Raw genomic sequence first — 12,256 nt, 5'->3', positions numbered from 1 at the left:
TTGTGAACTCATAATTAGGTGAAGTCAGCAGACAGTAGCTTTCTCTGTGTTAGTTAAAAATATTTATATACTGGTTTGGTAACTTCCTAATGGTAAGACAATGTAGCTGCTACACACAAATAAGCATTCTCATTTACATCGCAAAAACCTTGTGAATCATGTAGGCACGAGGTGAAAGTCTGCAAGACGAAGATAAGATTCATTTTACAATAATAAAATGGCCACTTTTCTCACCAAAAGAAAATCTTTTAGCCAATAAAATATTTTTTCTCACCAAAAGAGATTTCTTACTATGTATAGAATGGTAACCATTTCTTTGGAAATCTAATGAATAATCGGTGTTCTTTTGTCAAAAGTATCCTCTTAAATTGTAATACATGTTAAGTCAAATAATGTGAGTGCTGCGTAGTAATAAAAGAGTAAATCTCAAAAACCATATAGCAAATATTCAGATGCTAGTCTGGTATACATAATACATGTATCATAATGTGCATACTGCAACAAATAACTTGTTTAATTGTGATTGCATATGGTACACTGGCTCGTAAATTGTGCTCATAATTCATCAACCACCCCTTTGGCTCCTTTTAAAAGGATTTTTAATGCTTCAGGACTGAACTGTCTCTATATATGGACATAAAACAACTTACACTAAATTGACGGTCACTTTAAAAACAAGTTATCAGTTTTTACCTTACCACTCAGTTATTTTAGATAATGAGTAAATTGAATTGCTTTCATTTAATTGTAATACTAAGCGATTAATTAAACTGTATACAAAGAAATGTTCATGTATTATAAAATAGAGAGCAATTCAAATTATTAATAAAATTGTATCAAATTAAGATAGCGTGTCAGTCATAGCACAGCTTTTAAAGCCCATGATGCAATATTTCATTTGTTCATGTTTGACATAAATAAGGTTTAATTCTTGATAGAATCATTAGTCATATGACAATAAACAAAATGTAGAAGAATGTAGATGTCTATAAGCTTATCTAAAAATTAAACAGCACAAAGAGATAAAAATTAAAATCATAGAGGATGAAGAAGGGTGGCCAGTAGAGAGACCAGCCTCTGTCCCTTGTCCACAGGTTTCTGTAGCAATTTCCGTCTCAGGTAATTCATCATATACATGCACTTTCCAGCCGAGGCTCTTGTGTGTGTAGCACTGCAACATTTATACATCACAGCTTAGTATAAGTCAAGATATCTCTCTTGGATTAACAATTTATTTTATGTCTTTTTTTCTGATAAGCAATTATATTAAATTTACATGAAGTCAGATTTAAATCTCATTCAATGAAATTTAAATTTTATTAAGAAAGTGAGAATTCATCATATTTATCTTTTGAATGTGTCACAGTTGCGTACAGTAAATCTAACAAGGACAAGTTGACTTTACTGCTGTTGGAGTTGCCCGCAATCTTTACTATAACAAGACCCATGTCCGTTCAAAGCCATGCTAAGTGCGTTAGGAAAAAAGGTTTCTCCACACAGGAATCGAACCCGGAAATTACTATTCTTAGACAAGCGTGCTACCATCTGCACCACTCGACCAGCTTTCAACAACTAAGAATAATTGGACATATAATTATTTCATATAACGATCTCTCACGGTGCACGGGACTACCATCATCCCAGTTATAATATAAGTTAGAAACTTACTGGATAAACGCCTACCTGTACATACTTATGACAATAGCAAGCAATGCATTCTAGCCATTCTGTTTCCCAATTTTTGACATTTTTTTTCTTGAAATGAGCACCACCTGAGCACTTGCTAAGTGATAAGTTTAGAAGTACCTGGTAATATAGTAGGTCAGGAGTGTCGGCATCAGGGGTCCAAATAAATTCAGAGTACTGATTTGGGTTGTTGTTACACGACAAAACCAAGTCTTGCTTAAATTCTTCAAAGCACTGATATTGCTTTCCATCTTCGGCAGCTCTGATAGCCTCGTCTGTTAGTATCCACTCACAATATTCACCGACTGTCAACATAGACAAATGAGCGATCAGATTTCGAGAAGATCCCTATAAAAAACTCTGCTAAAATTGCTCACTTGTGACAAAGAAAACCTCCCAAGTTTTGATTGATAAATCATCGGATTATAGAATATCGGCCATTAGTGAGTCTCAGAGGATAAAAACATAATTAGCAAAGTTATCGATACTCATAGAAGTAGCTATAAATTTATTTTACATGAAGCAACCTTTATAATATTTGCGCTTAGGTTTATAGAATATCTGCGATTGATTGTACCAGATCCTTTATGAAAAAATATGTGTATGCATATAAGAAAACCCAAAAATGATGTGTTCAAATGTTCTGCAAAGGTAAATTTAGCTAAAATTGAGTTTAGAACAATAATTGTTGAAATTAAACGAAACTTGAAATTATTTCAACTAGCTTTAGGCATTCCAGAAACTCTGTGAGCTCCAAAATCACGCATTACAAGAAATACATGTTTTCCAAAGCTATTGGTGTACTTCCTCATTCAAATAAATCTCAGTTTATATCTTGCAAAGTTAAACATCATATAATCTATTAAATATAAATACAGTTTTTTTGTCCTTGTCAGGTGATAATAGGTAGGGAGGTAGCAATATGCCTGCAATAAGTAACATGAATGCTAGCAATAATTGACATATACTGAAGGATAATTGATAAATACTGAGAGAGCGTAACAAATTTGATTATTGTTAAGATGGATCTATATAGCTTAGTGTTGTAACAAGACACTAAAATACCACAGTTTTTAAACTAACCTGCAAATTCAGCAGATTCGCCATCGATCGTTCCAGGGTATATGATTTCTGAAGGGTTCTGTAACAAATTGAAGACTGGCATTATGCTGATGGTATTTAGAAATGACAGTCTTGTCTACTATCTGTAGCTAATCGTCAACACTTACGTCGTACAAAGAGAATCTATTTGAAATATATACGTCTTTTACCTGAGTTTGCTGAAGTCCTCCTTCAACATCGTTAGTAAAGTAGAATGGGTGATACATTGCGCCAAGATTAGGGTCAGTTCCACCAGCTACTCGGAATGTGTAGGATACGCCCCTCTGTAAATGCAACTCCGGGATGAGTATTCCATTCACATACCAAGCTATTCCCCAAGATGGACGACCTATAAAATACAGCGAGATATTCTATAAATCATAAAAGTTACAACAATTTTTTAATAGAAGTCTTGTTTTAAGTGTATTTTGCTGCTTTTAGCAACATGATAAGCCATATATTATTGATTTTCAGGTTTAAAGACAATTATGGGCAACAACTTCAACCGTTTAGTGTTCAACTAATAATTTTAAGTCTGCCACCTCTGACCTGTAAGTGCTTTGTAGCCTTGCTCTGATGCTGCCTGCCCAATCTCCGCAGTAAATATGGCTCCTTCCCTTCCATATAGGTGATGAGGCTTAAATGCTGGTGCTTTTTCTTTTACTTCATTCACTAGTCTTGGGCAGTTGTCCGCCACTGTTCGTCCAAAGTTTATAGCTTTAGGGCCTGCAGTGACAAAAGATTATATGACACAAGCAATGTTGACTGCTATACAGTATTTTAACAACGACGATGTCAAAACAATTGTGATGAAGTATCTTCTGAAGGAAGTTTTGGCAAAATGAGCAGACGTACTCGAGATGCGTCCTCCAGTGTAGTGCTTAGCAGTGTCTCCATTGGTGTTGAGAGGTCCAATAGCCCATACGATTTGTTGGGCTGTACCATCTGTTTTGTATTCTTTGTCATTTTGAGAGTCAGCTATAAACGAAACAAACACACCATCGGTAATTTGACATTACTTTACGAAGTACTATCAAGTTTCTAAATTGAAGTATTTATGTTGAAAGGAAGACTAACAGTTAAGTCTATTAAGTTGCGAGTAAATAGATATTTACTTAATTTGGTAAATGTGGTGGGAGCAATCAATCAAAGATCAAGTATGATGTCTGCTTAGCTCTCTGTAAGCAGAGATTGTGAGTGATTTTTTAGGAATGGCTCTGTAATCTTGGCTGGACATGTCTGGGTTTAGTGGCAAGAGAACCTCAATGACTGGAGACATGCCCAGTTGGGGAGCAATTTAAGGTTAGCATTTTTTGGGATTTTAACTCAAACCTGTTGTTTTGCAGGCAGGCGTTTTAAACCAATAAGAATATAGACACTAGACTGTGACCAATGGCAATGGTCGACAAGAAATAGAACATTCTGGATATGTTATTCTAGACCAAAAATAGAACATTGTCATATTAACAGCATGCTATGATGATAATAATAGGAGGTATATAAAAAGTATTTAAAGGCAGCAGGAAATGAAGTTAAAAAGATAATCCAGTGAGCTAGAAAAAAATTGACTCTCCGGTAGTGAGATCAGCCGACCGGTAGATGCGTAAAAAAATTTACTTGAAGACTGACAAGAAAATTCAACCATTAGATAGGTAAGACAATTTCTAAATTTTGCAGTGATGCACCTGATTTCATTTGGTTTGCTCATCTCAAATCTCAATAGGTTTCATTCCACAGAGTGAGAGATAGAATTACTAGTTACCTGTAATGAGTGGACGAGAATAACGCACTCTCACTATTCCATTTGTTATCTCTCCTTCAGGCATGTTAGCGTTATCCGTACCTCCATTGCTGGCGCTAGTATCGCGGCAAGTACCTCCATTAGTTGAACACTGAAAGGGATCAAAGGCCAAACATGCACTGTAGAAACATTAGGTAAATATACCTGAAAACTGATAACTCTAAAAAGACCAGAATAACCTGTAGAGCAATCACTACTAACCTGTGAGTAGGCAGTTATGTGATAGTCTATGGCCCTTGGGCTTTCATTAGTTTTATAATCAACCACTGTCACATCAGAACCAATCATAGCGAAGGATTCCTCATTTCCACTCAGACCAAATGCCATGTAATCTGTCTCCCTGTCTATTTCACAAAAAATGATATTCTATACACATGCTTAAGTTCATATAATGTATGAATTATCAAATCAATAGAAAGAATGTTAGCCAAATTTAAGAGTTGTCTACCTCTGTCTCACATAAACAATATACCGCTATATATTGCGTAAGACCAGCATAAGTGGCGTGTGGACTATGTTATTTGAGATTATGGTTGTAACTAGCCTGCTCAGAAAATATTTATGTTGAAATATCTTTCTAAACTGTAAAGCGCTGGACACATCAACAAGTCCCAATGTTCCTGCAGTTCTCACTAACTCAAGCTGCAGCAGTTCCTGCAGCTTGAGTTAGTCTTGCCAACACGTTTAGGCAGAAGTGATGTATGGTTATATGTGGCAGCTCACCAATGTTTCCAGCTAGCTCAAATTTGATGTCTTGCCCATCAATAAGCCATGAAACTTGCAGGTTGTCACTCAGAGGTTCACAATTCATCTTTTCCTTTTCATTGACTAGCAAACAGATAGCCAGACATGTTACTGTTTTACTCTTACAGAGAGTCAGTCTACAGGCATATCTTACGCTTTGTACATTTTTATAGTCACAACTTACAAAAATTTTAAAATGTGACATTTGGAATTCACAATTTCATTACCTTTTTATAAAAATATACCAATTAGCTCTCTCAAATAGTTTGTTTTTATAAATTATTTAACAACATATCAAACTTATATATTAAAATCAGAACCTACATTAAAATGAGAAGCAGGTATGAAAGCCACTACCCTCAAATTCATACTTTTTATGTACAGTGAAGAAATTTGGCTGCGCTGGGAAACAAAAATTTATCATAACTTCTGCCAGAGTGAATACAATTTACACAGAATTGCTCATACATGTATGTAAATTTTGTTTCTTAAAGCATGTAAGAAGGGTTTATACACTTACGGCTTGGTGGAATATTTTGAACATCGGTGAGGAAGACATTTCCAAAATCCATAGCAAATGCAATGCACCAAACACTGATCCACTTGATGTTGCGAAAAGAGAGATTTTCTGGCAGGGTGAGAACTATGTCTTTTCCAGAATATCTTCCCAACACCTCTCTTTAATAATAACAATATAGAGTGATACAAGGTATGTGATATGTGTATGCCAGACAAAAAGTTTTCAAGTTAAATTCATAGGACTCCACATTCAGAGAGGAGTTGTGTTCTTATGTAATGGCCTTAGTTGAACATATTTACTCAACTCCTTTATATTGGTGATATAGGAAAGGAGTTGGGCTCTTATGTAATGGCCTTGGTTGAACATATCGAGACAACTCCTTTATATTGGTGATATCGACTATCTTTGTTTAAGTCTTGAGCAACTTCCCAAGAGATATATCACTATAGCTTATTTAATTTTTTTCTTACACATTTTTTTAAAGTTTGGTTTTAATGGCAATACTTACAGGCTATCATTTTCATCTGGTATTTTACCATATGGTGCAGCTTCGTCTCCAACAGCATCTCCAACTCCGACATAAAAGAATGCATCTAAAATGTTTGATGGAACCATTTTAGTCAGTGAGCAGTTACATCTATGAGTCAAAGCTGAATATCACAACAGTAATGTACTGAGAGAGATCATACCTGGACCTTGGCCATCATATGTGAACTGTTCTATCTTAATTGTTTTTTCATCCAATATGGTCACCTGACCAGATGAGACTTGATGCGCCAGTTGTGAAAACTGACCAATCATTTGAGGTTGTGGATAATCAAACCCTTCTGGGATGTCAAACCCTCCAAAATATACCTAAAGCAATATTGCACCTCCTAACACATTGTATTTCATAATACAAAACTTTATTTCAGAAAATCCACTACACTCTATACCAAACACCAACATCTTACAAATCCACATTATAGAACAGAGTTATGCAGAAAGAACTTTTTCTTCCAATTTGCATAATTTTGCTCTATTATCCTTTATTTGATTTTGGTCTAAATTGCTTTAAACATCATTGACTGGCGATAATAAAGTTCATATCTATGTACTAGCTGTGCTACCTGGCGTTGCTCGGGTATTAAAAATCAGCTTATAAACAATGTGAAGTAATGAGAGTTGCCTGCCACTTACTATTAGCCTGGCACATTGCCAATGAATAATTTGGGTAAGCTTACTAATAAGAGCTACCCATTCTCATGACTTTGCGACGTGACAGAGAGCTGTAGCTTATTTGCTCCCATATAACGACATATATCGCACAATGAATCCATCAAGCTAGTGTGGCAGAAATGGTAAGGTGTTGGTTCGGTGAACCAAAGAGCGCGAGATCAAATCTTCTGTGATACGAATTCTTTATTCCAAGATTTTAATAGCTATCCCTGGAACTACACACATACCCACATACCTACACACAAACTTTGAGAAATATACATATTTATATAAATTGAGCACTGTATGTAACAAGCATTCAAGGAGACAAACCATTCTGATATGCATTCCCAATTTACTTTACATTTGTTACTATTACTTACACTGAAATTGCGACACCATACAGAGATGTAGCTGTAATCACTCAACACGGTTCCTTCAGGTAAACTCAGCAGCAGATTCTCATTTTCATAGACAGGCAATCCCTCGCTGCAGTCAATAGTAAGCACAGTTCTACTGAATGATTTCGAAACATTCTGTTCTTCAACAATGTTATAAATATGTAATACTAGGTGAATGTCGCATTGCACGCGTAATGAAATGATTACCCGACGAATTTGAATAACTTGAGTTAGTATTCTAAGCTAGACTTAATCATTACTATAATAAGAGCTGTGTTCGTCCGTCTGAGGCCGGCTTGTGTTTATAAGTGTGCTTTTAGTTGTTATGTTACACTTCATGATCTCTCACGCAACCATGAAACTTCGTGTAATATTCGAGCGTGCTAGTAGTAACCAATACTATTTTTTGCAAACCTGAGTATTTTAACCGGTGTAATAGGTAGGTACACAATTATTCCAGAGTATGGCAAGGACAGCGTAGCGCAGCCTGTCTGATCTGCAGAACAGGTGTTTCTGAGTTCAATTCCAGTGCGAAGCAGGTATTTTGTTGCTAGATTTCAATTGCTATAACTGGACGCACACATGACAGACGACAGGCAGACAAACAAACACTGAGATTTATCTATATACCGATAGATTAGATTTTTGCTTTTAATATGGTACCATAATTGATATTACCACTTCTTTGAAGCAATGGATATTGTGATTATTTTACAGCTATTGGCGTCAAGCTATGGCTAAACTGTTACAATAGAAAGCTAATCTGATCACAGATTGGTTTGCTGCATCTACTTACAAGGTTCCTTCAGGGTTTTGGACGGCAACTGCAGTCGGGTCACCATTACCACCACCCTGTACTTGACTGTATGATTTATCTGTACCCAATAAAAACACCGCACCTGCAAATGAAGTCAATGAGAGGATTATAGTATTATTTCAACTTAGTTTTTAATACTGTATTTATACAAATGAATTTAAACTTGCACCGTTACGCTTAGTTATGACTTTTAAGTGTTTCAAAACCCATAAATAATTAAATATGAAACAGATTTGTATTCACTGAAAGCAATATTTCTTATCAGAAAAAGTATTAACTAATAGTTCAGCAATTTAATACCATTATAATATAACTGATTTAATGTGATTAAATGTTTAAATATATCACAACAAGTACGTCAAAAATTAGAATTGATGCAGGCGTTTTTATTATACAGCTTTGTTATAAGCAAAACCTCAAACATTTTATTATACAGGAAGCTAAAAGCCAATGAACACTGCTCTTTGCTTGTGAATACTAGAAATTACTTTGAAAATCCGAATTTTTATGTTTCATGACAAAAAACGCTTTTAAATATAAAATATAAAGCAAATTATATTAAAAACTGAAACAATTTGCAGTAAAATAAATTTTGTTAAATTAAATGAATTTAAAATTTTATTATATCAAAATGTTTTTGCAATTTTTAAACTTTATTCTGTTGAAACGTTTCTTATTTATTTGAAGGCACCTTATCCAGGTTACGATAATATACTAATTAGAAATATACCATGTTTTTAGAAACTCTACACAAACAACATCATTTACATATGTATATATAATATATTTTGAATGTCAAGATCAGCCTACCTGGAGCATTCCCATCAAAGGTAAAACCAATGATTTGCAATGTTTGTGCATCTGATGCATAGATATCTCCAATCAGTGCATGTACTGCACCTTCTCCCCACCCGGAGTGTAAGAACTTCCCATAGTATTCTCCCTCCACAGAGAATACAACCCCTGTAGCGACACCAGTCACAGATAGAGAAACTGGCAAGAAAATATATTATAAAACACCAATTGACAATGAAAGTTAGTGAACAACTCTAGCAGAAGATTTTAAGTGAATTAAAGAAAAACCAATATGCTCACCAACTGTAAGAACCACATATAACAGTATTGAAATCATTATAAACCGTTCTTTTCTTTGGTTTGTTTTATTTTGATTTGCGCAGAAGGATTGTACCTGATATATTTATATCCTTCGTTCTGCCTGATCGGCTGAACCGTACGTATTCGATCTGTGACAGTGCAATTTGCCAATCATTTTTACTCGGCACTGGTAAATGCTCCGTAATGCATGATGGAGCTAGAAATCCTCACCAACATGACTCAGCAGCTTGGTGAGGATTATATGCGATCTGAGATGAAGGTGGCACTCCTATGGTTCTACCATTTAGCTATTACATTGATACAGTGCTTGGTGACTTACCCCGAGAATATTAGCTCTGTGATCAAAACTGTTACTTGGATAGAGTGTAGCCTTAACCAGTCAATATTACATGCATGGTTCCGCTCTTGATGGGATTACCTAGCAGGATCAGATGAATGAATGATACCCGAAGATATCTACTTGCTTTAACAATCTAAATATGCTGGTAACTTGAGAAACACCAAATATAAATGTATAAGCTTATGACCCTGACAGACAAATAATATAACAAACTTAAATCAAAAATGTTTTGTGAAAGGCATTTTTATGTATATTCTCTGTTTTTCGTTTAGTTGCAAAGTTTCATGGTACATGTAGAACAGTTTTTAAATAACTTTCAAAATTAATCATTACAAAAATCGTATGTACTTACAATATAAATTTCATACAATGTTTTACAACTACGATGGTACCTTCTAACAATGTTCTCTAATTTCAATTAACATATTAATGTGATATCACTTACAGAAGCCAATCCTCTCAGTAGACTCTCTTTGTCATAAATATGCTAATAATAACAATTTATACATTCAAAGAACTTACCCAATTATTTTTAATTTGCAATCATAAATAAGAAAGTTTTTAGAATATCATTGAAATTTTGTAACACTGCATTACAGAACAGTTTAGCATACACCTGTGTTTTCAACTTGAGCTCTTCTGTGTGTAGCTGTAGTGGTGATATGAAAGTCATCTATAAAATAACATGACAGACATGAACAAGTGACTGTTTTATCATAGCGACTTGTCTCTCACTATATGTATCTTGACAGGGTATGTTAACGGCTAGTAAATGATGTTTAATCTTATAGACCAGGGGTCTGCAACCTTTTCCACTCAAAGAGCCAATTGGACTCGTTTTCTACAGGAAAAAGCGCAGTAGGAGCCGCAAACCCCCTTTGATACTTTGAATTAAAAAAATAAATACTACATGGAGCGTTTTTGTTTAGCTTTTGATGCTTTTATACCATTTTTACACCATAAAACGAAAAGGTATGGCATGTAGGCCCTATAATGATTTAACTGCTGAGAAAACAAAATTACACCTTTGCAAAGAACAATAAAATAGCTAATAATAACTTGAACGTAATGTAAAATATTACGCTGTTTGTAAGATTGCTTCAAAAAACATTCACTTCTCTTTTATTGATGTCTTTTATTTACTGTCTGGGGATTTTTCTGTCATTCGTATGATTCTGTCTTTGACCGTCTTTGCAGACAGGGGCATATTTCTGATTTTCTACACAATTTTAATCTTATTTTTAACGTCCGCGAACAGATGCTCAGAAATCTTAACGAATGATTCTTTTAAATATTCTCCGTCGGTGAACGGCTTTCCACGCCTTACTATTTCTTGAGCAGCCACAAAACTAGCATATGTAGTTGAATTTGCGAACTTCACCTACTTCACAATATGAATTTTGGTCAAATTTACCTTACGCATCAGTTCCGAAATGGCCTTTTTTCTCTCATCTCCCTCTGGAAGTTTTCAAGCAAAGGCTGTGTGTTTCTTCTGAAAATGTCTTGCAATATTTGACTTTTTGTTGTTTGCAAACTTCGCATTATATATTAAGCAAACTGGTGAGCCAGTCTCATCAGCAGTGAAAGCAAACGAATCAGCCCATGTAGAATTAAATGTTCTATTTTTCTCTCTCTGTTTTATTTTCTTAGTATTCACCTAAGTTTGCCTACCTGGGGTAAAAAAATCAAGAAGTTTCGTGTCGGCTTGTGTCATTTTGGCAGTTTATAGGCGCATAAATAATGACGCATAACAATTGACAATGTTTGATTTATCATCATAATTACCATTTTTTAATTTATATTACAAAATCTAGTGATAAAATTTTTATATTTTGATGAATTACTTGGCATATGGTAAAAAAGTCCAATGTCAGAGGGAGCCGCAGCGAGGGGATGAAAGAGCCGCATGCGGCTCTGGAGCGATGGGTTGCTGACCTCTGCTATAGACCTTTTTAAAAAATTGTAGCAAGTTTTAAAAGGGAACCATAGTAAATTTCTAGGTTTCATCTTTTGGTAACTGTGTAGAAACTTATTTTTTTAATTCATAATCAATTTGGAATTAACAGATGAACAGGTTTTACCAATATTTATGTACCTAATCTATCAGTTAGTATGAGTAAATATGTTTTGGGTTATAGCATCTAGTAGCTTTAACTTATGTATGGCATTTTCATATCAACAACATAATTATATACATGTAGGTGCGTGCTTTTTAAAAAAGACCCACATTTTTTAACTAAAACAATTGAAGGATTAATTTATGTGCTTGAAATAAAGTTCAATAATAGGATCGTATTGAGGTCCAACATTATATGACTCTCAACATTTGTATACCCAACATCCCCTAATTATAACACCAAATTAAACTTACACTAAATGTGTTGAAATAAATGTATTGGTAGAACCTACAAATGTCGCAGTATATGCGCTATGCTTTGCATAAAGGACTAATGTAAATTCCTCTTCTATGAGATAATTTCTAACTTCTATGCAAATTAATATGAAAAAAATTATTGGATAATCCAATGAGCCT

General features: G+C 34.6%; 1 protein-coding gene across 1 annotated transcript; it reads right to left on the bottom strand.

Moving 5' to 3' along the window:
* Positions 1–555: 555 nt before the first annotated feature.
* Positions 556–11,437, bottom strand: LOC137385928 (protein Skeletor, isoforms B/C-like). Its single transcript, XM_068072551.1, has 17 exons — positions 11,395–11,437; positions 9,078–9,260; positions 8,247–8,349; positions 7,433–7,538; positions 6,542–6,707; positions 6,361–6,445; positions 5,853–6,010; positions 5,312–5,416; positions 4,790–4,932; positions 4,550–4,679; positions 3,643–3,765; positions 3,337–3,513; positions 2,958–3,136; positions 2,770–2,827; positions 1,807–1,991; positions 1,076–1,171; positions 556–624 (listed from the first exon to the last, which is right to left on the bottom strand). Exons 1-17 carry the CDS (start codon positions 11,435–11,437, stop codon positions 556–558), a joined length of 2,109 nt encoding a protein of 702 aa, XP_067928652.1.
* Positions 11,438–12,256: the final 819 nt, after the last annotated feature.

The sequence above is a fragment of the Watersipora subatra genome, chromosome 1 (assembly GCF_963576615.1).
Source record: "Watersipora subatra chromosome 1, tzWatSuba1.1, whole genome shotgun sequence".
Taxonomy (NCBI): domain Eukaryota; kingdom Metazoa; phylum Bryozoa; class Gymnolaemata; order Cheilostomatida; family Watersiporidae; genus Watersipora; species Watersipora subatra.
This window is presented reverse-complemented; position numbering and strand designations above follow the sequence as displayed.